Below are 26588 nucleotides of genomic sequence, written 5' to 3' on the forward strand. Positions count from 1 at the left end.
CCCCCCCCCCTTGCCCGCTGCAAAGTACCCGCTACAGGTACCTCTCCAGGCTTGTTTTCAGCGTACACACCCCCAAAGGAGTTCCAAGGTCACCATTGACCTTTTTTTATTCAAATCTCCCCAAACTTTCTAACTCTTTTTTCTTCTTGTTCCCACAGATGGCCGCCTTTTTGTCTCAACCTCTAAACACAATCGTCGAGCCTCTGCCTCCTGCATCGAGACAGCAACCCGACCGAGCCCAGTCTCTCACGACGTCCACAGCCCGAAGTGCAGCCTCAGCATCAGCGTCAGCCGCAGCTCCAGCAGAGCGTCGCCTCGACGGCCTCAGATCTCCACCACCAGTCTCACTCTCCTCCTCCTCCTCGTCCTCACCCTCTCACCACCACCACTCGCACTCGGTCTCGCACTCGCACTCGCAGTCACGCCGCCACGCCAGCTCCGTCTCGACAGCCTCAGTGCCTGCCACTCGCCACACGCGCACCGGGAGCAGCATCTTCTCACTTGCGGCCGCCGCCTTGGATAGAACCCACAGCGCCATCGCCAGCATCTCAGAGCCCGTGATCCGCAACCGCCAGTCCAACTCGACGCTCGCCCGCCTCTCCCTCACCCCGTCCTCGCACCACACGAGGGACGAGCCCGCCAGCCCTGACCGGCCCACCGCCCTCAGCTACCCGTCGAGCCAGTCTCTGTCGTCCACCCAGGGAGACAGCAAGCAGTCGTCGTCGGCCTCGTCCGCCCTGCACTCTCCCATTTCTGAATCCTCACCCCCAAGCAAGATGCATCAGACATCTTCGCGCTTGTTGCGCATGACCGATGATGACCGGCCTTTTACTAGAGTACGTTGACAATTCAAAGCGTGCTCGTCTCACGTTTTCTCTCTCTTCTGCTGCTCTCACAATGCATCCATCAAGGTTTCATGAGAAATTCACAGCGAATCCGCGGAACTTTCTCACCTCACCTTCATTCCTCCTCTTCCTCATGCTCATCTCATGCAAAAAAAAAACGTCGACTTACCTGAAAACGAATAGGACTTCAAGGATCTCTTCTCCACACTCATTGTCAGCCTTCTGCCTCTTGGCTCTCACAGAGTGCGGCTGACCAAGGTGGACTACACCTTCCTGTCCGAGGATGCTATCAACAACCTGGGATCGCTCAAGTTCTCTCAGTCCAACCGCATGCCTGACCCCAAGGATCCCTCAAGGATCGTCACCACCACCACCACAACCACCTTCTCCATGGCTAAGGACATGGCTCGCTCCATCTGCCAGCGATTTGTGGAGGCCCGCTTCATCGAGTCTGCCGATGGCAAGATGCAGCCCGTCTACAACATGAAGGGGTCCGTCTGGCAGCTGACGGCCAAGGGCGTTGCTATTCTGGATCGATTTTGCTCTAGAAACGGCATCCAGCAGAAGCAAGTCGCCGAGCTCGTCAGCCTCCACTGCTGCTCCCTGGTCATCCTTGAGAGGGAGCAGCATAGCGACAAGATCCTCAGCGATCGGGGCACCGTCGAGGTCATCTTCCGCCGCTTCGTCGGCACCGAGAGCCGTAACGTCAAGCCCAACGTGGCCGCGGCCGACTCGGACTCGCTGCACGACTACGAGGACGGTCTCACCGGTGTCAAGATGGCCAACGAGCGTCGGGTAAACGGCAAGGTGTACAAGGATACCTTTACCGGCAAGGCCTGCGCGGATTGGCTGGTGGACTGCTGCACCATTGTGGACAAGCGAGAGGCCATTGAGATTGCGTCCCTGTTCGTCGAGTTTGAGTTGATAGAGACTGTGGTCCAGGACAGATCTTTCATGCTCCAGAACCCGGGCTGTCATCTGTTCCAGCCGACCAAGTACTCTGTCTACCAGATCTCGCAGCGAGGAAAGGACGTGATCAACGGCACCAGCTCGCGCGGCCGCCCCTCGGAGAGCGAGGCCGGCACCGGCTCCCAGCGCAACGGCGTCGTCCGCGACTCCAACACCCAGCGCCTCGAGAAGATCCTCAACGACCCGGCCCTCCGCCTCCTGTTCCGCGAGAACCTGCGCGAGACGCACTGCGAGGAGAACCTCTCGTTCTACAAGGACGTCAACGACTTTGTGCAGAGCTGTAAGACGGCCATCCGCCAAGCCGAGTCCGCTCCCTCCAACAACTCGATGGACATTATCAAGGAGATCATGGCCCAGGCCTACGGCATCTACAACGCCTTCTTGGCTCCCGGCTCGCCGTGCGAGCTCAACATCGACCACCAGCTGCGCAACAACCTGGCGACGCGCATGACCAAGGCTGTTGGCCAAGAGAACGGCATGATCGAGACGCTGCAGGAGGTTACTTCCCTGTTTGAGACTGCTCAAAACGCCGTCTTTAAGCTGATGGCTAGTGTGAGTCAACTTCCCTCATCTTTTCTTTACTTCCTCACTTGCTGACTGTCTTTCCAGGACTCTGTGCCCAAGTTCCTGCGCAACGCCAAATACGAGCAGCAGCTGCAGAACTTCAACCTCGACGGCTCCTCACGAGGCGTCGAGCGGAGCCTCAGTCGCTCCAACCGAAAGTAATGGCCCTCCAGGGTACATGCTTCACGAAGGATGACAGGCGCATCATAACGCAGCCTCTCACGAATGCGACGACTCACCGGCACATGACTCGATACTTTCCCGCATATTTTCCCATCTGTTTTTTTTTTCCGCACCCCCTCGGTTGAAGGGGTTTTGTCAAAGGGCGGCACGACTTGATACCTACTAGATTTCTGCTCTCATATCTGCATCGAACCGGTGTTCATAGTGTCATTTGCCACTTTTTTTTCTTCTTCTTTCGTTTTCTTTTCTACTCCTTTTCCCCCATCTTGCTCCTATCTTCCCGATCTACTCTCTCACATCTGGTCCATTTGCGTTCCCATGTTCGGTTGCATTTGCACGCACGACATACTGGAACTTCTGCATTGGTTTGCAGCATTGATTTCACCGCCAGGATGGATTCTAATGGTTGCTACGACCGGTTGAGGGTTTTCTTTTGACTTTATTCTGTGATTGGACAAAAGAAAGAAAAAAAAAAGAAAAAAACAAGAGTGGAAGGCGTTTACGGAAATCTGGTATAGAAGAGAGGTCAACATGGCAACGAACACGGTACAAACATGGCGGCTTTGTTTTATGTGTACTCGCCTTTTTCCTATTTTGCAGTCGACTTTTGCATTTCCGAGTTTGGGGGGAGGAATACGTCAACTCGAGGAAGGGGTTGACTTGCGGCCACGATGGAGGAGGGCACAGTCGGGCTGATTTGGACGCGCGCATGGAACGCGTTATGCATTACCGAGGTAGGGAGAGCAAGTCGTCGTGCGGTGCCTTATTTTCCGGTTTCCTGTTTGCAATAGGCCCGCGGTGAGACACTGCGTTGGCAACGGCAAATGGCATCGACGATGGACAATTTTTGGAAGCAAAAGAGACCTGCCGGCACATGTATGTTTGAGTACCTTGTATGCATGCTGCGGTCCAAGAGACTGCAATAAAATGAGAATGAAAGCAAATATTCGCCAGCCAAGTCGTGTGACTGAAGGTCCAATTCCAATAATGCCATTCGTCAGAGCCGCAAGTGATGGCATCATTGCGGATCGCGAATTGTTTTTCTTCCTTTTCCTCCCCCCTCATACATTCTATTCTGTGTCCTATTTTTTTCCATTTCCCTGGTTTGGCGCCGGGAATGCAGTGAGAAATGCGAGGCTGGGTGTAAAACGAAGCAGCAGTTTTGCCGTCGTTGGGAGAGCCGACGATAGGGGGGGGGAAGAGGGAGGATTGGCATGCAATCCCTATTTTGCTTGCGGCACGCAGGAATGCGGCACCTTTTGTGACGATCTTTGATAGAAACGGGATGCGAAGAAAAAAGAATGTCTGAGGTGAGAGAAATGGACGATATGAACACGCTCATGCTTTGGTTATGTGTGCTGACTGGATTGTTTTCCTGCATCAATCTACTCTGCTGGATCCTCGGGAGGACAACAGCGAAGAATGTCTCGCCCGCAGACGGACGTACGCAGTGCTCCTCCATGCCGTTACCCTCGCAGGTTTTTTTTTTTTTTTGTTTCTCGCAAATACCAACGGGCAATTCATTCTCTTGTTGTTTATGTTTCTGATGCGGTTGGAAAGCATGTATGTGCCCACCACCTCAACGAAACACGACTGTTTCCGTTTTGACGATGGGGGCGGGAAGAGACAAAAGTGATTCTCCCTCTCGAGCAAATCCATTATATAAACCCCCCGTGGTGATGCCCTCAGTCCCAAGAAACTTTTCTCTTCTCAGCATCAGCAGTCAAGCTTTCACACTCGCTTTCTTCTTTTTTTCCCACTCTCCTCGGTTTGGCTACACAAAACGTTCGTTGACACACACATTCACTCTTTTTGATATTCTTTGTTATTATCACTACGTTTAACGTAGTTTCAAATTCACTCGCTCCCCCAGGCTCAAACCAAACCACACACAAAAACCCCCCCCGTTTGAAATATAATCAAGATGCGCACCGTCCAGGCAGTCCTCGTTTCCATCGTCGGCATGGCCGCCGCAGGCAGCATCTACCTGCCCCCCCCGCAGGACAACGCCGTCGCGGGAGGAGAAGCCTACGGTGCCGCCGAGCCTGCCTATGTCCCCATTCAGCCGCAGAAGCACGAGGATGGCCACGAGGAGAAGGAGGGTGCTTATCGTGCTCCTGACGAGGGCAACCGGAGCTGGGGTGAGCACAATGAGGAGGGCGAGGAGGAGAAGGGTGCCAAGGAGTTGGAGCACCATGATGATGAGGAGAAGGACAAGGACCCCAAGGAGTGGGAGCAGCACCAGGATGACAAGTCCAAGTCCAAGGAGGGCGAGTCCAAAGAGTGGGAGTCCAAGGGCGAAGAGTCCAAGGAGGGCGGGGACGACAAGAAGAAGGACTGGGAGCACAAGGAGGACGACAAGTCCAAGGACGACAAGTCCAAGGACGACAAGTCCAAGGACGACAAGTCCAAGGACAAGGAGGGCGAGCACAAGGAGGGCGAGTCCAAGGAGTGGGAGTCCAAGGGCAAAGAGTCCAAGAACGGCGAGGACGACAAGAAGAAGGACTGGGAGCACAAGGAGGACGACAAGCCCAAGGACGACAAGTCCAAGGACAAGGAGGGCGAGCACAAGGAGGGCGAGCACAAGGAGGGTGACGAGCACAAGGAGGGCGACGAGCACAAGGAGGATGACGAGCACAAGGAGTGGGACGAGCACAAGGAGTGGGAGAACAAGGACTGGGACCACAAGGGCCAGTGGCAGAACGGCCACGAGTGGAAGCACAACCAGACCGCCGTCACCACCACAAAGGTCGTCTCCCAGTACACCACCTACTGCCCCGAGCCCACGACCTTCACCTACAACGCAAAGACGTTTACCGTCACCGAGGCCACCACGCTCACCATTACCGACTGCCCCTGCACCGTCGTCGAGGTAAGCCTGACCCCCCCTTTTTTCCCCTTTTCCCCTTTTCCCCTTCCATACCCTCCCCTCTACAATGACAAGAAACTATGCTAACAACTGTCACGACAGCCCTGCGAGACCGGAGCCGTCAAGCCCCCTCACAACGAAGCCAAGCCCGCCCCCCCGACCTGGAACGGCGAGTCCAAGCCCCAAGGGCCCAAGACCACCGGCGGCGAGGAGAACAAGCCCCACGGCGGCGAGGAGAAGAAGCCCTACGGCGGCGAGGAGAACAAGCCCCACGGCGGCGAGGGCAAGTCCGCTCCCCCTCCCGTCGTCATCAGCGGTGCGGCGGACAAGCTCGTGCACATTGGCGCCGCCATCTTTGGCGCTCTGCTCGTTGGCGTTGTTGCTCTGTAAGGAGCTTCGTCGTCCTGAGCATGGGAAAGATGGGGTGAGGAGTGAGTTGAGAAGGGGATTGGTTGAGTGTATGAGGAGGATGGGATTTGGGGTAGTTCACGAGAGAGATAAAATGACAGAGACGGTCTTCTTTTTTTCCCCCCTTTTATTCAATGTTGTCTTTTTTTTTTCCTTCTTGGAGATGAGAGATGGGGGTTTGTGGGTTTTCCTTCTTTTCTGGGGATAGATTCTTGACAACACTTATGGCCTTGTTTATCAATCCGGGGTGTGGATGATATCTGGTCTTTTCTCTCTTTTTCTTTTTTTCCTTAATTCAGCATAGAAGGGTATCAATTTAAGTTGCTTTTGCCGAGTAAAGACTCCCCTCTCCTCTTGCAATGCACATGCTTTCGATTGTGACAGTTTGGACAATTTTCATTGAGAACGTATCTGACTGTCAACATCTTCTCACCCCCTTTCGCGCACTTTGTAGGATCAGTCGGTCCTGTGCGTTGGATATATCAACAATCTCATTTCCCACCAACGCCACGCCGCGCCACGCAGACGACCCAAAGAGGGAAAAAAAAAAGAGATGCAGAAATCTCCAATGGAGAACGGTGTCGCTGTCTATGGCCCTCAGGCCCCGTCATGGTGTCCAGCACATGATGAAAACTCCAGGCACTATGCTTTAAACATATTCATTACCCAACTCCCAAAACACCTCCACACAGTCCTGCTGGCTGCGGAGAAGCAACACATCATTGCAGCTCTGGGACGTATGCGTGCGGGGGCGTCCTCATCGCACGGGGCGCCATGGCCTCGGGCGGATATCCATAGTAAACCCCCGTGGTATCAAGCCCCTGATCGCGATACTGAAACGCCTCCGTCGCCGGGGAAGCCATCGGCGGTGTTGGCGGCGCTTCCCATGGCGTGGGCCGCGGAGGCAGCGGCTTCGTTAGCAGGCTTTCGCTGCTCGCCGGCCGGAGTTGCTGCTCCCGTGCAAGCTGGGCGGCGTGCATGTGTAGAGTACGCTGCGGTGGTTGCGAATGCTGTCTGTTGTGCGCGTGCTGTGCCCGATGCACATGCGATCCCGCCAGTTGGGCATCTGACCTGGCGGCCTTGACGGAGAGGGCCTCCATCAGGGTGCCGTGTGCCTTTTTGATCGTCTTCTTGATGAAGCCGGCCATCATGACGTTGCAGGTGATGATGACGTCCTCTCGGATGTACAAGCCCGTCCGCGGCGCGCCCAAGCCCAGCTCCATCGGCTCCGGCGCCTCCCCCGGCTCGGAGCCTCCCACCGTCCACTTTTCGCGCAGGTCGACGCCCATGGGCGCATGGCAGTGCGTCTGCAGGCCCATGGGCAGGTCGTGGAAGGCGGCCGTGTAGGAGATGGCGCCGGTGGCGAGGTTGCCGGGGAGGTAGGAGATCTTGTCGGTGATGGAGTACCATGTGCAGACGTGCTCTTCGGGCAGGGCGTGAGGAGGAGGCGAGATGACATGGCGGTCGGTGACCAGGGGGTTGAGGTCAATCATCTCGAGGTGGTTGTGGAGAAAGTCGATGGCGGTCTGGCGGGAGATGCCCGGGGGAAGGGGCGTGATGGAGGTGAAGACTGTCCGCTTCGACATGATGCCTGCGTGTCTGGCTGGATCCTCCTCTGTGTTTCGACGACTCCTCTGCGATGTCGATTCCGCGTATGGGCCGTATAAACGAGCGACTTGTCGGCAAAGCAGTGCAAAAGCAAGCGCAAAGAGCAAAGCAAGTAAGTTCGCCGTGGTTCGCCGGGATCGTTGGGTATGTATATAACAAGAAACAGTGTTGGCTGATGGCCTGGCCTTGCGTGTCTGATATCACGAGCCCAACGAAGCCGCGGGGCGTCTGGCGGAAGGGGGGGCGAGGCTAAGCGGCGTTTCAGAGCTGAAGCAGGAGACACCACACAGACGCTAAACAGGCAAAAGAGCGACAGGGCGAGAGGGAACAAGTTGGAGGGGAGGAGAGAGATTCCGACTGAAATCGGGACGGGAGAGGAAGAATGAGTATGCAAGGAGGCAATAGGGTGGTGGTCCGCAGCTGTGTGAGGTTTACTTGGATGATGATAAAGCAAGCAAGCAGTGGCTGTCGTCGGGAGAGTTGCAATAAATAGTAGCGCTAAGTTGTCTAGCCGCGATGCCGTCAGACTGCGACAGCCGCCGGAAATTTGCCTTGCCGGATTGGACAAGAGGGAGAAGGAAGGGGAGAAGAAAAAGAGGGCCAGAAAAGGGCTGGCGATGATGACCTGCTCTGGCTGGACTGGTTGACTGACTAGGTATTAGCTGGAGCGGCGCTTGTGCTGACAGGCGTCAGCCCGGCTTTTGGTAGGCCGAGGCGAGGGTATAAATGAGCGGCGGAGCACGGTTTCGAATGGAGAGGATGAGAGAATACGGAATAAGGCTCTGACAATATGAGCGAGTTGGTCCGTGAATCTATTGTGGCTGGTTGGTCCGTAGCTGCAGAATTCAACTGTGTCGAGACTCGTGTGGGCGTTCCCAGTTGGACTCTCGAGACTCGTGTGGTCGTTCCGAGTTGGACTCTTCTCTTGCGCCAAAACCATGGGATCCGATGCCCTCGTGGGTACATGCAGGATCGAGTCGGTAAAAGGACAAGCTCGGGGGTCTTCTGGGGATCCATGAGACGCCGCGGCTGTTTCTGGTTGTGACGAAACGAACGAGGTTCGGCGGTTTGATTGGGTGGAGAAGCTCTGGGCGGCTGATGGAGATGCAGATGAGGTGGGATCCATCTTGGCGTGCACGTGACAGCTGGTTGCAAGGTACCTACCTACCGTACCTAACTTAAAGATGCCATCATCACTGACAGCTACTACCTTATAGCTCTAGTAAATGCCGTGCAACCCTGTACAAAGCCGGTGCATCTGCATGTAATAGATGCCGTCTCTCCGTCGAAATGGCCGCGATGGAATCAACCTACTCTCAACGGTTTCCTTGATACTGTACCAAAGACTTGATCCACCGCCGTCTCGCTCCATCATCCATCTCACCTCCAGGCCCCGTCAAACAAGCTACTCGTACTAGCAAACTCGTTCCCTCGCCCTTAGTCAGCCGTTTATTCTTAGATCTTCAAACTTCCAGCCCCATTTTCCCCCATGAGGCTTGGCGACGGCTGTCAAGATCTGTGGCGTTATGCTGGTGCGCCACAAGCCGGGTAGAGGCTATGGCTTGTGTTCCTCGCCGAACCAACACGCTCACAGGGGCGAGCCTGAGAATCCCGTATCGACGTAGCAGGTAATTACAAGCCGAATTCACGGTGACTGTGAGTGAGTGTCGAAGCGAGGCCGTCATTGCGGATGATGCGGCACGCCGACTGCATCCACACACATGCATATCGAAGAAGGGGATGGCATTGACCGGCTGTCGCGATGCCGCCAAATCCATGCCTGCGACCTACATATGCAGCCCAAGGTCGTAGCTTTTCTATACGGAATTCCTCTTTCGGAACCATTGGCTTGGAAGTTGTACATGTGGTTGCACCCAGCAGGAATGTCTTTCTTACTACGCCATCACTACTACTATACTAGGTAGTAGTCTGATACGACCTCCTTCTCATGCAGGTGTTATTCTTTTACTGCTGTTTCCAGAAACGATTCCACCTTAAGTGCTCATATGCCACGAAGCACCCAGACGGGCTCTTTTGCAGCGGGCATTTCGAACATACTGTACTCCCCACAAGTCAAAGTCGGCATCCGCAATCATCCCGGCCGTCTCACCCACGCCCTCATCCATCCTCTGCTCTCTCGTTACACACATTTCAGCTTCACTGGAAGCAACAGCTCTACAGGCACATCCAATCCTAAACTTCAAGTCACCATCTCAATTTCTTTTCCATCACCAATGACAATACCTCTTCTATCTACATTTCCAGCATCCTCTCTCTCTCTCACCCCAGAATTTCCGCCGTCGTTCCATTTACCCCGACGGCGACATTAACCAAGCCGTCCTCAACACTAGCCTCTCCAAACTCCACAAGCTTGGACTTGTCTCCTCTGCTCTATACCTCCTCTCAAGAAAAAAACAAACAACCAGCAAATCGAATCCGCTGGGCTCGTACATTCGGCCAATCTTCCTTTCTTCATTTCCCCATTCAGCAGCATACAAATGCAACAAGCTTCTCGGCTCCCTGATTTTTTTTTTTTAAAGTCATGCAGTGCTTAACGTAACCTCGACGAATCGACAGAGGCTGCTGAGTTGGAAAGAAATGGGTGGGTTTCCCCAGTCCGGCCCGGGCCATGGATACATCAATTCCTCCGCCCGAGCCACCGCACGGAACAAATACTACGCCAAAATCGAATACGGTGAATCCAAATCCACAACGACAAATGGTAGCCTCGATTACCTCGGGAAAAAAAAAATTCTTTCCTTCTACTAACATGTTGAACGATGCCGAATGGCATGCGAAGAAGAAGAAGAAGAGGCAGGCAGGTGCTAGGAATCGAAAACTCATTCACTCGGCCGAGAAACTCAACTAATGTCCCTTTCCCCGTAAACAATACCAAATCTCATGCCCCAAGGCTTGCAAGAGTTAAACGTATCAGTCAGATTGCTCTCCCATCTCACCAACAAGCTCGTACATGTAATTCGTAATCCCGTATGTTAATCTTCTCATCCCGAAAACGGCCCGCTCCTCGTAAAACCCTTTTTGGCCGTCTATGCTATGTGTATCCGTGACAATGCATGCTTATACTTTCCCCCCCGAACCAGTGCAAGAATCAAAAGGGAAAAAAAAAAAAAAAAAAAAAAAAAAAAAAAAAAAAAAAANGCAACAAGGGAGCGAGCAACAAGTGTCCCTTGATCGTGTCGAGGTCGTAGAAAAGAAAACAAAAACCCAAAATCATCAACCAATGCCTTATATCTCCTTGCACCACTTGGCCAGCACGCTGCTCAGCTTCGTCGCCACCGGAATCTCCTCGAGCGCAACGTCCACCCTCCACATCTTGGCCTCGAGCCCCCCGTGCTGGCCCTGACTCCTGCTGCCCGCGCCCGCGCCCGCCGGCACCAGCAGGCCCAGCGTCACCAGCCGCTCCCACGCCACGGCCGCCACGCCTCGGCCCCAGACCCTCGCGTTGCCGCCCTGCGCCAGCAGTCCAGCCGTCGCCGACTGCACGCGCTGCCGCCCGGCCAGCGTGCTGTACTCGTCGTACGCCATGGCGAAGTTGACCGTGTCCGTGTCGGCCACAATGTCCAGCCGGGCGGCGGCAATCAGCAGCCCGAGGTCCAGCTCCGACAGCGTCGACAGCAGGTGCAGCCGCGAGTCGGGCGGTGCCAGCGACGTCAGCTCCGAGCCGACGGCTGGGATCTGGAGGTCTGGGTTGTCCGCCGTAAGCGACGACAGCGGCAGGATCCACTCGTTGAAGAAGGCCGACGGTGACTTGGTTGTATAGTAGTGGTGCTGCAGCAGGTCCTGGAATGCTCGCTGCTTGTAGAGATCCTGTACGGCAAACGTGGTGAGCAGGCTGATCCGACTGTGACATGGATGCTTACCCTACCTCAATCTTGTGATCCCAATATGCCCGGAACTCGGCGAATCCCTCGACGCTCCGGTCCAACCCTTCTTCCTCCGGCTCGACATCCCCGAGCATGAGCCCCTGTCGGCAGACTTGCCAGAAAGCCGCCAAGTTCTTGGGCAGCGACAGGTAAATGTATCGGTGGCTGAAGCGGCTCTTGACTCTCTTCTCGAGCATCTCCACTACGTCGAGGCGCGTCGTGCACCCCAGGACCGCAATGGGTGCCTTTCGCGACTGCGCAATGTCAAACAGATTGTACAAAAGAGTCTGCCTCGGATGAGTCGCAAACAGATCAAACTCGTCAATGATGAAGATGACGGACTGCGAGGTGACGCCCTCGTCTTGTCCCATAATTTCGGAGGGATGGGACAGCAGTGCTAACAGAGATGCCATGGTATCCGCATAGTTGGACTGTGTATGGGGAGAAGAAGAAGAAGAAGAAACAGCGTCAGTAAAAGATTCAATTCCCAACAGAGGGGGGAGACACTGGCACTCACCCGCGTCAGCAAGTCATCATCAACCTGCATTTCCTTGCCCAGCTGCCGCCAAATCTCCTTGAGCGCCAACTTGTCGTCTGTGTGAATGAACCCATTAAGCCTAACAATGTGAAAGTCCCGACGATGCTCCCGCGACATGTCCTTGACAATGTTGTTGATCATCTATGCAAAAGTCGTTAGCAAGTATCCTCTGGATCTACAATTCCCGCCTATAGTTAAACACACCGTCGTCTTTCCACAACCCCTCGGCCCAATAAGGAGCATAGAGTTGCCCTCTCCAGCCACAACAGTCTGCTCAATAAGCTGATGCGCCTTCTCGTACTGATCCTGCTGCCCAAACATGCGAATCGCCCTCCGGCCAGTACACCGATCCAGGAGAACCCTCTGCAGGCCGCGCAAGTGGAAGTCCAGGTTGGGAATGTCCGGCACCTCCATGACGGGAGCCGCCACCGCGTCTGCGACCTCCTCGGAGACCTCCTCCGTCGGCTTCTTGACCAAGCCTAAGACATCTTCCTGCGCGCACGACTTGCATAGCCAGTCGCCCTCTGGAATCTCACGCACCCCGTAGCACATTTGGTGGACGGCAAAGTCGCAGTTGTCGCACAGGATGATCTCGTTGGGCGCTTCGGATTCCGGGCTGGAACATATGCCGCACACAATCTCGTCCGAGGCGACAACAACAGGCTCGGCCTGCTTGGGCTTCCGACCGGGCTTCTTTCTGGCGCTTGGCTCCTTGGGCAGGTCCTCGAAGAAGACTTCCGCAGAGACTTTGGCATCGTTTGTTTGGTCGAAAGACACATTCTTTAGTGGCCGGGGCCCTCGTTTCTTCGTCGGCGATAATATGCCCTTTGGTGTCGACGCCGCCGAGCCAGTCGATTCGGCCAACCTCTGAGTGAGATTCAAGCTCCGGTTGCTCAGAGGGCCAACGGTAGGGTATTCGTTCGTCGAGAGCTCGTCCGCAGTATTGTCCAGCAAGCCGTTCGAAAGCGGCACCAAGTCGAGGCGCTTGATCGAGCGCACCGTCGAAGGTGATTCGTGAGGCACAGCGACAACACCTTCCAGCTCGGTATCCTCGGCAATCACGTCGATGCTCTCTTTGTCCTCCTCCTCATCGTCCTGTTCTTCTTTCCTCGGCCGCCCTCTGGCGCCGCCCCTCCCACGACCTCCTCTGCTGCCTCTCCCGCCTCTGCTTCCCCTGCCTCTCCCTCTCCCTCTCCCTCTGCCTCGTCCCGAAGGCGGCGTCGACTCTGGCGGTGACACAAAGGTTTCGTCGCGCACGGGAATCACCTTGCGCCTGCCCCCTCTCCCCCTTTTCGGCGGCGCATCTCCCGTATCCCACTTCGTCCCCAGCAGAGCCGCAAGCTTAATCGCCGGCCGGGCCTTGTTCGCCGATGTCGTGGACAGCGGCTGCTGCTGCTGCTGCGCCTGTGGCTTCGGCTGGGAGGCGGCGCTCTTCTCGACGACGGCGGCGACCTCGCCCGTTGGCTCCGCAGGCGCAGCCTTTTTGCCGTATCCAAACACGCCCGAGATAGCCGTGGCGAAGCTGCTCAGCGTCCCCGGCGCCGGCACGCCTGCGTTCTCGCCATCGAGTCGGCGCTTCTTGAAGGCCGCCTCGGAATCTGTAGTCTGGTCGTGTTCGACCAAGGATCGCTTTCGGTTTCCCAGGGATTCGTCGAGCTCCATTGTGCGGCCTGTGGCGAGGGACAGCGCCTATGAGTTGCACGGGTATGATTGACAGCGCGCTCATCAAGTAGACGTATGGTGCATCACGTTGATAAGCGGGCTGTCGAGGTGCGACAAGGCGAGATGTCTTTGTCTTGCCCTTGGAGATTCGAGGTTGGGGATGAGGTTAACCTAGACCTGCCACTCAACGAACGTCGCACGCGTGTGGCGCGTTTCCAGGTGGCCAAACGCGTTAGTTTTGGCGCTATGGCGCCGATTTGGCTGTCCACGGAGTACGTGAAGGGGGCATCCTTTGTGCTTCACCTATTGTTTCTATCAAGTGGGCAAATTCATTCACGACTCTCTGCTCCTCAAAATCTACCATCCTGTAATTGTTGTAATGCTCTTTCTTCACAAAATGTTGTTATGATGTAGCAAATATCTGAACTTGCTCAACGCCCATAGGTACCTAGCACCAATGTGGTACGTTCCTCACCCTCGCCAAATGCCCGATTAGGCAATTGTCTCAAAGCTCTCCGTCAACATACATATAAACGATGCACGTCAACTGAGACCACTTGCTAGAAACGCATCATGATGACGAGGGAAGCGCTATACAATACTACTCCAGTTCAAGGGCTAATGAGAAGCCTATACAAGTGCATACAGGAAGTGCATACAGGAATAAGAAATGATCTCATCGTAGGGCAAACGGACTTATCGAACAGTATGGCAGCCGAGGCGTAACACATCGTCGTCAACCCAGGTCCGACGACGAATCCAGCCCTTCACCTCTCCTCACTCCGTCTCGGAGGTGCGATTTGGTTTTTCTCCGTCCGTGATACACACACACGCCTGTGCCGCCGCTCTTGTGCCGTTTGTCGGCAGGGCACAACGGGCTTCCAGGCAAATGTTCCAGGACGTCGAACTCAAACCTGTTGGCCGCGCGGCCTGTCCGCTGAGGCATCTGATCCCACCACTCGCGAGGCTGGCCGTGGACACTGTAGCGCTTTGTCGAGCGCACGGGTGGTACAGCCTTGGTGCTGGCTTCGCCCTCCGCCGAGGGCGGCGTCAGGGACGTGAAAAAGCCACGAGGTCTGCCATCGGCCGTGTCTTCGTCCAAGGGAGGTGTGCTGACTCGAACGGCCTCCTATCGGAGTATAAGCTGATGCGAACAAGACGACAGTGCAAGCAGATGCAGGAGAGCTACTTACTCCTCCGGGAAATGTGCCATTGGACGTGTTATAGCTATCTAACGGCTCGCAGGTTAACTCTCTCACATTTCTCGTCATTTTTACATGTCTGCCAACGCACTCGCATGTTTCATCCATTGCGTCGCCGGGGTCGCCGGGGTCGCAGGAGGTGTCTGGCCCTTCAGAACCACCCTGATGGAGCTGGAAACGCTGTTGATGGAGTCATTGGAGTCCTTCCGATGCCATGGGGCCCTTCCGAAAAGCTTCCGGCCTATCCTCAAAGTATGGTGCTCATCTTTGAACCATGTTCCCGTCCTGCTGATGCTCTGGGCAGCGAGGAATCTTCGGGCGCCTTCAATTGTTGACCGCGTACGAGGGTCTTCATCAGGAGCGTGATTCTTGCTGAGGCGCTCGGTTCCCAGCCCAGAACCTGTCGGATGGCCAGCATCGGTCGGGTGGTGCACGTACGAATCGTCGGAATGCTGGTGCTTGAGCTTGGATTCGATTTCCTTTTTGGCTTTCAGGTATAAGATCCTAGGCGAGACCAGGGGACTCATCGGTGCAGCGGGCTTCAACGATGCTTGAGCACGGCCCTCAGGCAAAGGTTCTTCAGGGATGCCCATGGGGCGGCCGCTCTTTAGACCGGGCGAAACAACGATGCTTTCGCTGGACTGCTGCGACTTGGATGGGGGGGTCCTCAAGACAGTGCCAGGCGATACCGAGACAGGCGGCACGGTGGGATGTTGAAGCGAGAATACATGGTCGGATTCGGACAGATAGGGAGTCCAGACCTGGTGAATGGGTGGCAGATCTTGTTTCGGGGGCTCATATCTCGGCTTGGGCCCGGACATGGAGGCCACACGGGAGGCGCATTGCCCTTCAGGAGTTGCATCCGTCTCGCTCACAGACTTGCCCGATCGAGAGCGCCACTTCCAGAACCGCGTGTTGGAACTGGCAACGCTCTTGCGGGGATAGCTTGCCGTGAGCTGTCTCTCCGCCCAGAAGCCCTCTGGGAACCAGACCTATTCGAATCCCTCGCGCGGCGGCCGGGGCGGATCGACGCCGAATTTCGGGGCCGAAGCGGACAACGAGCTGACTCTCGGTCTTTGCTGTGGCGACTCTATCGGCGAGTTGGAGCTTGAGAAGGCGCCGTCCCGCATCGCCCTCTCCTAAGGGGTAGACCGGGGCTGCTCGTGAGCGTTCATTGACGTCGGTGCGAGGGAGGGAGGGAAACCTGGCGGGCCAGGTATGGAGCGGACTGAGAGATCAAAGTAGCTGCCAATGTGGTTAGCACTGCCAGAAGACTTGCCAGATATGAGAAGACCAGGTGCGGACTTGACATCGTGAGAGCTTGGAGTGTTGCCTGCTGCTGCGTTAATGTGTCTGTCATCGGACATGATGGAGTATCGTGGAAGAAGGCGGAGAGGCAAGCAGGTTTTTGGAGGATAAGGGAACGGAGGGAACTCGTAGATTGGTATTAGCAATAGAGGCTGAACAACATGGGAGATGAAAAATGATATATTGAAGAGAAGAAAAAGGAAGAGGAGGAAATCTGAAGAACGCCTGTTGAGATTGATACAATGAGCTTGTCAGGGAGACGTATGGCATATATAGGGAGAATAGGGATGTCAGTGGTTAGAAAAAAAATTGGAGGCGGACTTCTCGGAGAGCTGCCAACGTGGTCATGACGAACACAAATCACGAACGACTGATGGAAGGTCCAACCAGTGCTGTTGCTATTGCGGGTCTGAAACCTGACCGCATCTCGTTTTCAGGGGCTTTCGGCATCACACACGGATCCGATTCCTTCACTCTTCACTCAGTCGACATGTGCAGGAGAAAGAAAAGAATTGTTGATTGGTATTGTCGCATGTGACATGATCTCATGGGACATTGTCCTTCCGCCTTCATAACTTGAATATCCATTTTTGTAGTTTCCCAATTCCAAACACGCCGAAACGCCAAACGAATTCCCATCTAACCGCTGTCGCTTCTTCGAGGGCGCCATACACTCTATGCATCCATCTCCATCGTGTCGTCGCCATCCAGAGCCACGCCCTGGGGCTCCAGGGGGACTCCACGGCCTCGTCCGGCCAGCAGTTCTCGTCGGACTTCAGGACCAATGGCGGAGTGGCCGTGTGTCAACAGCAGATCCAGCAGTGCTTCACGCTGATCCTCGGTAATGTCGCCCTTGTATCTCTGCGCAAACGCCAGCAGGCTCTGGTGCCAGATGACCGGCAGCTTGGCCCTGTAATCTGACCCGCTCATGACAACGGTCATGCTATCGCCAGCTCTGGCGGCAGCCGGGTCCTCGGCGCGGAATCTCAGGAAGTGGAAGACGAGGGCGTCAATGGCCTGGTAGGGAAGCGCGTACTTCTTTTCCAGCAGAGTCTTGATGAAGATGTTGGTCGCGCCACCTCCCTCGCTGCCCTGAGAAGCCTCCTGAGCGGCAATGTCGCAGAGGCCCTTGATGGCCGCGGCAGAGTGCAGGACGGGGATGGAAACCCGCGCCAAGACTGCTGAAATGATGTGCGCCTCCCGCAGCGTGCAGGTGCCGCTGCCAATCAGAGGGAACAGGAAGCCCTTGAAGAACGCCGCAGGCTTGTACAGGGCCTTCTTGAGGGAGTTGAACAGGTGGACGTTGAGCTTCTTCGTTTCGTAGATATCCTCGCGGACCTTTTCCAAGATGACCATCTCCAAGAACCGCTGGACCACTCCGGGCTTGGCCGAGACGAATATCCTGGTCGCTTGATAGCAGGCGTTGGGGGTCCAGTTCTCGGGCCGGGTGACGTCGATGATGTCCTCCCAGTGAGGGATCGTGGGGAGGATCTTGAAGGGTTTGGGCAGAGGGCCGGACTTGTAGCGGGAGAGAATCTCGCCAATCCTGCTGCTGTTAGTGCCGAGCCCGCAACACTGGATGAAATGGCAAAAAGGCGGCACTACTTACTTGGTGTAGACTTCCACGACCTTGGGCGGAAGCTCATAGTCGTCGTCGGGCGCGCGGACGTTGCCTCCGCCAGCCTGCGCTGCCTCATGCGCCGCAATCTTCTCCAGAATCAGATCGGCCAGATTGACAGACTCGCCCTGAGCTTCACCGGAAGGCTTGAGATCCCAGCCGTGCTTCAGCAGGTCATCTTCCTCCTCGTCCCCCATGAATTTCCTGTACGTATCGAGGTCTTCAGGGTCCACCTCGACGTCCTCCACCATCTCCTCCTCGTCGCCCCAGGCCTCCTCTTCGTCGTAGCCCTTCTGCTCGCCATCCTCCTCGCCGAATCTTGAGTCGTAGCCAAAGTTGTCCACCGTGGTCTTTTGTGCTGGCTTGTCGGCGTTCTCCTCCTCCATCAGCTCACGACCTATCCGCAGGATGTTCCTGGAGGCCTTGGAGTCCACAAATGTCTCCTCGGATTCGTCAACGTCCTTGCCCTTTCTCTTGGTAGGCTTGTTTCGGAGGATGCCCGTCGCGAGGACATCGTCCTCCAGGGGGTTGTGACGCCGCCCGGGGCGTGTCGCGGTAGGAATCGTTGCCTTGGGCATCTTGCGCTACAATGCTGTAAACTATGGTCGTTATTCTTTTCTTTGTGATGACCGCAAGGGTTGGATATCAAGGTGCGAATCTGGTTTTGCTGGGTCCGGACGAACTCCGTTGGTGGGCAGAAAATCAAAAATTTGTGTCTTATCGATCTGCCACCCCTCTTAGCGGATTAGGCTTAGCGCGCAGCACCGAAAACCCACAGCTTGCGACTCACCGCCTTTGACTTGTAAGTGAGTTTGGCTCTTGATGCTCAAGGCACTGTATCGGAAAATGTATGCTAGAAATGATTGAACAAAGCAAAACAACTGATTAAGGAGCTTGATTTCATTCACTTCAATATTGCCGCCTATTAAACATTGGAGCATTTTCTGCGAGGAACCCATGGTGCCCGGATCCATCGATCTTCTAAGCATATCCCCAAGATACCTTGTCTTGATACGAAGGGACGGTTCTGAATCTTTTATGAACGATGTCTTCTCCTTTCTATCTACTATATAATGAATGCTTCTATATCCATCACTCTGATATGGTTCCGTTCTCGTATAGAAGCCGTCGTCTCAGTTCATGCATCCTCTTTAAATGCTACCTAAAACAGCTAGCCAGCAACCGCCTATGACGCCGCCCCAAGCATTTTTTCTCCCCACTATCAAAATCCATAACCTTGCCCCTCCAAAATATTTCATACGATAAGCGGCATTCTTTACTTTACCGTCATACTCATCCCGTATAAAAGCATCATCTCATTCATTCATTCATTTAACATAGAAGAGGTTCATCATGCCGACGGAGATAGAAGAGGTATTCCATGCCAAAACTAATCAGAATATACGTGAACGAAGAAACAGAGATGCTAACACATACACAGCTCGTGGGCTTCATCGCCCACCCAAACCCCCAAATCAGAGCCCTCGCCATAGAGAACCTCGTCCCTTTCTCAGAGACTGATCCCTCCATCTTCAAGACTGAGCAGCTGAAGCCAGTCAAGCACCTAAAGTTCCTTGTCCGGGACATTCCGGTAGGGGCGATTCTCTTTCTCACGCTCATCTCACTTTGGCCGGACGGAGAGCTGATCCTCCGTTATCTTACAGCAAATCGCCGAACATGCCTTGACAATCCTCATCAACCTGACAGGAGACCAAGAAATCCTAGACTTTGTAGCAACGGATGAAAAGTTTCTCGAAATGGTCTTTTCACACATCGTCGTACGTCTCTCCAACGATCATCACACAAACCATCCCAACCATTGCTGACGCGCATGCGCCACAAAGCACCCCGAAGAGCCAAACGCAGACCTCCTAGCCATGCTCCTCGCCAACCTCTCCAAGCACTCCGACACCAAATCCATCCTCCACAAGACCCAAGAAACCCCCTCCCAGCTCTCCTCCTCCGACCGCGTCATCGACCACCTCATGGACCTCTTCGTCAAGGGCCAGGACGGCGCCTACAACAAAAAGGCAGACTTCGACTACCTCGCCTACGTCTTCGCCGACCTCGCCAAGCACGCCGACGTCAGGCAGTACTTCCTCGCCGAGCAGCCCTACGACGGCGTCATCCCCCTGACCAAGCTCAAGGTCTTCACCGAGCACAAGTCTGACATCCGCAGGAAGGGCGTCGCAAACACCATCAAGAACGCCGCGTTTGAGGTTTCCGCTCATCCGTCGTTTTTGTCGGATTCGGGGATTGATATCCTGCCTTATGTGCTTTTGCCGATTACCGGCAATGAAGAGTACGATGACGATGACTCGATGGACATGTTGCCCGATTTGCAGCTCCTCCCTCCCGACAAGAAGCGTGACTCGGACACGTCCAACATTCAGACCCACGTCGAGACGTTGACCTTGTTGACGACGACGCGTGAAGGTCGTGACCTAATGAGGAAGGTGAAGGTCTACCCCATCATTCGGGAGACGCACATGAGAGTCAACGATGAGGGTGTCCAGGAAGCATGCGATAGGCTGGTGCAGGTTCTCATGAGAGATGAGGCGCCGGAAGGGGCAGAGGAGGGTACGGAGGAGCGTGTCAAGGAGGTTGAAGCAGACGAGGATGATGAGCTGGTTGAAGTCTGAAAAACTGCAGTATAGCTGCCATCTACAATCTCTTCACTGCCTGGTCTCTGGTGACCTTGATTTCCTATGTGCGACGCCAACATTGGGTATATACTTGGACTAGGATACACAAAATGCTTTCGCATCAGGTCTCGGACTGTGCAAAACCTCGAGATAGATTTCATTAAAACAGGGGTGGGTATACAGTCGTATATAATAGTTTCGTAACTTGATGCATCATCATGATAAAAGAAGTAGACCACCCGTCTTCCGACGCCGTTCCTGGGCTGTCTCGCCTCCGGCTTGTACCGTGCTAATCATCACGCTGCTCCTGGAACACACTTTTTCGCGTGGTTGGACTGCTTGAAGAAGACGTCTTCTTTGCTGTCAGATAGTCGTCACCCGGGTTCTCTTCCGCAGTTGGTGGCGACACCACAAACTCATGGCCCTCCGAAGATTTCGCTGATTCATCCGTCGACTCTGACCTCTTCTCGGCTGCCGGGGTGGTTGCTGGCTCGGGGGTAGGCAGAAGAGATTTCTCGTCGTTCTCGCCGGCTTCTGGTAGCGGGGGAGAAGGGAGGCCACTCGAAATAGCCGTATGGGAGTCGCTGTTTCGGTCTTTGATGGGGGAGACTGTGTTCCTCGCGGACGTGCTTTGAAGCGAGCTTCTGGTTGGGCTGGGCAAGCCATCGTCGGTTCTACCTGGGAACCAGTGAGAGTACCGCTCACGAATGTCCATCGGCGATAGCCCGGTATCTTGAAGTTCAACTCGGGTCGTATCAGCTGTAATAGAATACTGCGGTTAGACCTATCTGTATGCTCACGGAACGAATGAGGAGGAGGCGGGTAAACGTACGAAGCTCCACCAACTGCGTATCGGCCATTTCATGATGCTCGGGGGGCACAGAGGCCGAATTCGACGGCGTAAAACTGGGGTACACGTATTCACGCATCTCGGGGCTCCCTGGGGTCACCTCGGTGGTGGTTTCCGTCGGAGCTTTGTTGGTTGCTGGCTGCCCTCGGATCCACGAGAGGATTCTGTGACCGGCTTCATCGCTGGTATTGGTGCTTGAGCGGTTTCCGATATTCTTTCGTCGTCGCCAAAGGCAAAATAAGACAATAATGCAGGTAAGGGCAATGAGGCCCAAAATAACTCCCAGGACTGGTCCCACCCACGATGGTAGTCCTCCGGATTTCGACGGAGGACTCGGTGATGGTTGTGCTGGGGGATGGGCCGACTGAATTGCTGGATAGGGCCAGTAGGTTGTAATTTTCTTCTGATCATAAGACGTATCAAACACTTTGCCCAGGTCCGGATCTGCCCAGCCAGAGGCAGCCGGTTGGGTAGCTGTTGCACCGCCCGACGCTGTGCCTCCGATGACGGCTTGAACCTTCTCGGGGACGCCATAGTCGCCATAGACGGTAGGATCGTAAGAGTCCATCCATTCTCCACTGGTGAGGTTGAACATGACAATAGGTCCATCCTCTAGACATGATATAGTTGTGCCGGGAACGGGTGTGTAGCCACCAATGATCATCATTTGATCGGGGTACGGAGTGAAGCACTTGTGCCCTGCCCGCGCGTGGGATTCCGTGCCATTGTTGATCTGGGTCCACGTAAAGGACGGCAGGGAGAGGACCCAGACGTCGTCGTGAAAAGGTAGGGTAGGATCAATGCCTTCGTAGCCACCATAGTAGTAGATGTTGAAGCTAGAGCTGTCGGACGCAGTGGCCACGACAGCACATCCACGAGCTCGTGTGCTAGGCCCATCCTCGGTTGGTTGCGTATACCACTTGTTGCCAGCAACGTCGTAAACGTCGATTACGCGCATAAACGCAGGGCTTTGAGATTTCTATATACTCATTAGGACCAGATAAGAAAGAGGAAACTCGGTATTTGGGGAGGGAGCCTACGCTGGCTTTGGCATCTTGAGATTCTCGACTTGAATTGGCGTATTCCGGGAAAACGACACCCCCCAGAGCGACGAGGATGCCTTTTGCGCCAACGGGAACCCAGACAAGCTCCGAGCTTGCACGGCCCTTGATCGTGCTGGGCAAGCTCTTGTTGCTCCACGTCTCAGCTCCTTGCGTCGTCATATCCAGCGTGATGAGAGAGTTGGTGACTCTTGATGGCCTCGTGGTATCGTTGAAGTTGGAAAAGATGGATCCGCCAGATGGGGACGTTGACCCTGAAAAGTACCAGGCCAGGTTCTCAGAGGGAGCGTTGGCCGCACCACCATAGGTCACATACTGGCTGACATTCTTTGGTAAATTGTCCAATCGATGAAAGCCTGGCTCAAAGAGAGCCTTCTCGGCTCCGTACTGGTAGGCTTGGTAGACCAGGAGGTCGTCTTTGGCCGGATCTGCATATTGCCGCTCATCGCCTAGGGGCAAGCCGCCGTAGAAAAAGAACTCGTCATCGTTGGCAAGGAGGGCACCATCGATGTAGTTTGGTGAATCGCCGTTGGTCTGCCCAAGTCCTCCTGGTGCTTTGGAGAACTTATCTTGCAGCAAGAGACCCGTGACATTCGTATCAGGGGTGAATGCGTAACTCAAATTGTACGTCAGGAGGATTCCCTGGAAGTTTCCTGTGGGAAGGAGTAAGTAAACGATACCATTACCATCATCACACGAATTCGAGGCTCTGCATACCGTAGTCTACGGCAGGCCCGTTAGACCCGTCCTTCAGTCCCGGTAACCACCTGATGCTGCCCCCATCGAGGTAGATTTTATTCCGGATGAGGGCCGCTACGGTCAACCGTCAGCAATGGCGAGAGAGTGGTGGTAGCCTACTGGCAATACAATACCTCTGGGCTCGGTCCAGGTACATATGGTTGTGTTGATTTGGTCATCAGCCCAGTTGCTGAACTGTGCTTGTATAGGCTGCAGTAGCAGTGCTAGAAGAGCCGCTCTCGTGGTATGCTTGGGAGACATGACTGCCTATCTGGCTGTGGAAGCCGGCGATGTAAAAGGTAAAGGCTGAGACGGAGGCGGAGGGTTTTAGCCGTGGTGAACCCAACTGGCGAGCATGATATGACAGTGTGTGACTGCAGTTGCTCCGGAAGAATAGGATACGATATCGGACTCTAGTAAATTATCGAAGGAAGGGAGGAGAAGGACAGTCGGTGATGGGACGGTGACCAAACAAGGTGAAGTGAGAGATAGGATGTGTCCGGAATTTCCGCCACGTTCAGCTGAAAGCAGCAGCCGGAGTGTTCAGCAGACAGCTAACACATTGATAACACCAGGAGGTCTGCTGAGGCCCATGCAAGACGACCCCGGGTAACCAGCTATACACGCGCTGGGCCTGGCTTGGATACGAAGCCTGCCCGATCCTGTACGATTAACGAGGCGATCGTGGGCAAGGTGCACATCAATGCAGGCTTCAAAAAGCTAGAACGAGATCGAAAGGCCAGAGCTGAGTTAAGAGGCCCGGAGACGTGGTACGCAAGGCGGGCCGCTAGCTGGAACTCGGCTGTGGATGGTTCGAGGCACAGAAGCATCTCATATCACGTTGGGAATGGGATGGCAGCAGCGTGTGGGCCGCGAAAGGTCGCACATGACGGGAAAAGGTGAGAAGCCAGAGACTGGATGCAGCCGTTCCCGGGAACTCCAGTGGCAATGCAAGCCGTTGCCTTGGCCTTTTGTTTTTCTCTTCCTGGAGGTATTATCGCCGGGGACGGAGAGATCCAGCAGTGCCAACGGGTCAACAGGCTAAAAAGCGCAATGCAGCCCACGGATAGTAGCATTGGCGAGTGAAGAGCTGTGGCCTGGGAGGTAACCATACCTGCATACCTTGACTGGTAGGTACTTGTCCCGTGTACAAGTATCTGCAACCAGGCATTGCCACATTGTAGGTATTCCTCAGCATGATGACAGGAACCAGACGTGAGGCTCACCAGAGACCCTCGGCTGGGACAAGTAAGGCTGGTCTCTCATGTTGCGGTACCGCATTGTTATGGGTAACGACCGAGATGCCTCCATCGTCTGCAGTGGCCAAGAGTCAGTCAGGCTTGTCGGCAACAAATGACGGTGTGTAGAAGATGAGCATAGCACTAGCTGAGCATTGTCCAAAATCTAGCTGCTTACCCTGCTGCTTGCAGAGCTAGTCCAGCAACTAGCAAGCGGACCTGAGGGATTGAGAGGTGGGATGCCGCGCTCTCGCACCGGACGAGCGCATGGTTAGCCGGTCGGGTTGACAACTCATCGGCATTGCACCTCCTTCTGGTTCGTTGGTGTGGTTGCGTCTCTGCAGAGGCGGCCGAGGGCGAGAAGCAGACGGACGTGCATAAGGCAGACCCCGCACGGGTGGATTCTTGGAAGGATCGTCTATGTGTAGCAGCACCACTCACAGTTGGTGCCCCAGGATATTAATGCGCGTGGTGTTGTGTGCAATGTGGTGCTGCCCAAGAGCCGGCCAATTGAATCATGCGCGGCGCAGCCTCTTCGGAATGATGAAGAACAGAGGAGGGCGGTATCGAAAAAGGGATAGAGGGGAAGAGGCTTGCTCCTTCGAAGAGAGAGACACAGGTGCTGCTGCGCTGGTTGCTGATGCTGGTTCTCCCGGTCATGACTGTTGAGGTCGAAAATAGATCTTGGGGAGCAAGACGGATAAGCTTGGGGAGCTAACGCTGAGCTAGAACAGGGGTCTCAACTTCTTCGGAGGAGCCTTGGCGGGCCCTTTTAGCGCGTCTTCAGTGGACGGGAACACCTGAGGGTGCTGAGCCAATCACCAAGCTGCAGAATAGAGTGGTGAGGGGTTTGGCGCGCAAAAGACCGCCCACGTAAGGTAGCTGTCGTCTTTAGGGTAGTAGTAGAGCCTGTCGTGCCTGTAGCGGTACTTGCACAGAGCACAGGAACTCGCGCCGCCAGCAGCCAATTGTGGGTGCATCAGTGTAGTAGTACGAACACGGACCATCTCAGCCACTGGAAGCTAACCCGCTGGCGCCGTCCTGACTAAGGGCACTTTGCTGCCTTGTCCGCGCTAGGCCCTGTTCGGTGCTCCTTCGCTTGGCCTTGGACCTTCAACCTCACTCAATCTTTGCTGACATGTCACCACCTCCCAAAATAACAGCGAGGAAAAATCGATTCTTTATTCGAGCGCCCGCAGATCCTTCATGGCACGAAAATGGGACCCTGGCGTGACCCGCATCAGAAAACAGCTTGCTGGCTCGGTTCGGTGTCAACGTGGGAGGAAAAGCAGCTGCTCGACCGATCCGTTACCACCGAAACGCCATCCAGCAAAAAAAGCGACGTCCCTCAACCATCTCGGGCATTTCCGCTCTCCTCCCGGCTCGAGTATGTGCTACGACTCACCAATGCAATGTAACCACTGGGTGGCACTGGACGCAGAAGAGCCGGGCAGCTTTTGCCTCATGTTAGAGTGAATGGAAAGCGTCTGCCGGGCGATAAGAGATCGAAGGATCCAGTCACCAGATACTGGACCCCCGAAGCTGGAGAGGCTGGAGAACCCAGCTCAGCTCGTCCTTCATCCGCGACTGCCTGGACCCTTGTCTGTGCCGCTGGGCTTTTGACAGCATCGCCCTCTGTCCTCTCTTCCGGCCCTGCTTCACTCGCCAACGGGTGCATACATGCTCGTACATGCTGTACTTGTATGTGTCGTATTTCGGACATCATGTTAGTCCTCAGCCTGGACATTCGTCCGCGTAAGGTCGGCCATTGATTTATCCCGATACAAGGTCCAAGAGGCGCAATCCCTGCCCTGGTGACATCCAGAAACGATATGGTTCTTCTCTATTCGTCGTGCCGAGAATTGGAGGCTCTGGGAGGGCGCCATCGCCACAGCTGCTTGCATCTGCTCCAGCCACTCGCCGAGACTCGACATCCCTGTCATTCGCATGTGCTGTCTCGTTGCGGCTAGTTGCAGCTATGACAAACTGACGAGGAAACTTTCCTGTCAATCCATCATCGGCCTGGCAGCGTTGTGGATGGTCGGAGACTCCTCGGCGAGGGGTTCGTGGGTTCCTTCAGGCACTCGTCCTCTGGCTGGCCTATTGCCGGCCGTATCCCTGCAAAGCGCTGTGAAAGTCAGCCCAGCTAGGTCTTGCTCCCTGGCACTAGGCCTTACGAGGCTTGCCCTACAGTCCAGAGGAGGATTACCGACTGTTGGTTCTTGGTGGCCTTGTCTGGCTCTCACCCTTCAGCTCACTTATCCGGTCTCGCCGTCCACCTCTGACAAGTACATACCCGTCTCTGTATGTATGTATGCATGCATGTATGTATGTATGTGTCGCCGCCTCCCCCGCCAACTCACCATGATGGCCGGCGGTTGGCTTTTCCGCGGATAAG

At 55.0% G+C, this 26588-nt stretch overlaps 9 protein-coding genes across 9 annotated transcripts; 4 read left to right on the forward strand and 5 right to left on the reverse strand.

Moving 5' to 3' along the window:
- Positions 1-158: 158 nt before the first annotated feature.
- On the forward strand, positions 159-2540 carry CCMA1212_002577 (Developmental regulator flbA; the record flags this gene model as incomplete). Its single annotated transcript, XM_073699957.1, has 3 exons — positions 159-836; positions 1029-2366; positions 2424-2540. 3 exons carry the CDS (start codon positions 159-161, stop codon positions 2538-2540), a joined length of 2133 nt encoding a protein of 710 aa, XP_073561072.1.
- Positions 2541-4485: 1945 nt separating this feature from the next.
- On the forward strand, positions 4486-5820 carry CCMA1212_002578 (putative cell wall protein SPI1; the record flags this gene model as incomplete). Its single annotated transcript, XM_073699958.1, has 2 exons — positions 4486-5433; positions 5533-5820. The coding sequence occupies 2 exons, from the start codon at positions 4486-4488 to the stop codon at positions 5818-5820; spliced, it is 1236 nt and encodes a 411-aa protein (XP_073561069.1).
- A 737-nt stretch (positions 5821-6557) lies between these two features.
- On the reverse strand, positions 6558-7424 carry CCMA1212_002579 (uncharacterized protein; the record flags this gene model as incomplete). The annotated part of the gene is made up of 1 exon (XM_073699959.1): positions 6558-7424. One exon carries the CDS (start codon positions 7422-7424, stop codon positions 6558-6560), a length of 867 nt encoding a protein of 288 aa, XP_073561070.1.
- Positions 7425-10692: 3268 nt separating this feature from the next.
- CCMA1212_002580 (Origin recognition complex subunit 4) lies at positions 10693-13530 on the reverse strand (the record flags this gene model as incomplete). Its single annotated transcript, XM_073699960.1, has 4 exons — positions 10693-11274; positions 11333-11761; positions 11848-12009; positions 12073-13530. 4 exons carry the CDS (start codon positions 13528-13530, stop codon positions 10693-10695), a joined length of 2631 nt encoding a protein of 876 aa, XP_073561371.1.
- Positions 13531-14297: 767 nt separating this feature from the next.
- Positions 14298-16099, reverse strand: CCMA1212_002581 (uncharacterized protein; the record flags this gene model as incomplete). The annotated part of the gene is made up of 5 exons (XM_073699961.1): positions 14298-14303; positions 14363-14659; positions 14724-14761; positions 14824-15724; positions 15962-16099. 5 exons carry the CDS (start codon positions 16097-16099, stop codon positions 14298-14300), a joined length of 1380 nt encoding a protein of 459 aa, XP_073561370.1.
- Positions 16100-16715: 616 nt separating this feature from the next.
- CCMA1212_002582 (uncharacterized protein) lies at positions 16716-18236 on the reverse strand (the record flags this gene model as incomplete). Its single annotated transcript, XM_073699962.1, has 2 exons — positions 16716-17586; positions 17650-18236. 2 exons carry the CDS (start codon positions 18234-18236, stop codon positions 16716-16718), a joined length of 1458 nt encoding a protein of 485 aa, XP_073561369.1.
- Positions 18237-19011: 775 nt separating this feature from the next.
- CCMA1212_002583 (HGH1-like protein) lies at positions 19012-20300 on the forward strand (the record flags this gene model as incomplete). The annotated part of the gene is made up of 4 exons (XM_073699963.1): positions 19012-19032; positions 19100-19249; positions 19323-19436; positions 19503-20300. 4 exons carry the CDS (start codon positions 19012-19014, stop codon positions 20298-20300), a joined length of 1083 nt encoding a protein of 360 aa, XP_073561368.1.
- Positions 20301-20592: 292 nt separating this feature from the next.
- On the reverse strand, positions 20593-23213 carry CCMA1212_002584 (Kelch repeat-containing protein; the record flags this gene model as incomplete). The annotated part of the gene is made up of 5 exons (XM_073699964.1): positions 20593-21062; positions 21136-22132; positions 22194-22867; positions 22932-23027; positions 23087-23213. The coding sequence occupies 5 exons, from the start codon at positions 23211-23213 to the stop codon at positions 20593-20595; spliced, it is 2364 nt and encodes a 787-aa protein (XP_073561375.1).
- Positions 23214-26137: 2924 nt separating this feature from the next.
- Positions 26138-26587, forward strand: CCMA1212_002585 (uncharacterized protein; the record flags this gene model as incomplete). The annotated part of the gene is made up of 1 exon (XM_073699965.1): positions 26138-26587. One exon carries the CDS (start codon positions 26138-26140, stop codon positions 26585-26587), a length of 450 nt encoding a protein of 149 aa, XP_073561374.1.
- Between the last annotated feature and the right edge of the window lies 1 nt (position 26588).

The sequence above is a fragment of the Trichoderma ghanense genome (genome assembly GCF_004382785.1).
Source record: "Trichoderma ghanense strain CCMA-1212 chromosome Unknown scaffold_2, whole genome shotgun sequence".
In the NCBI taxonomy this organism is placed as follows: domain Eukaryota; kingdom Fungi; phylum Ascomycota; class Sordariomycetes; order Hypocreales; family Hypocreaceae; genus Trichoderma; species Trichoderma ghanense.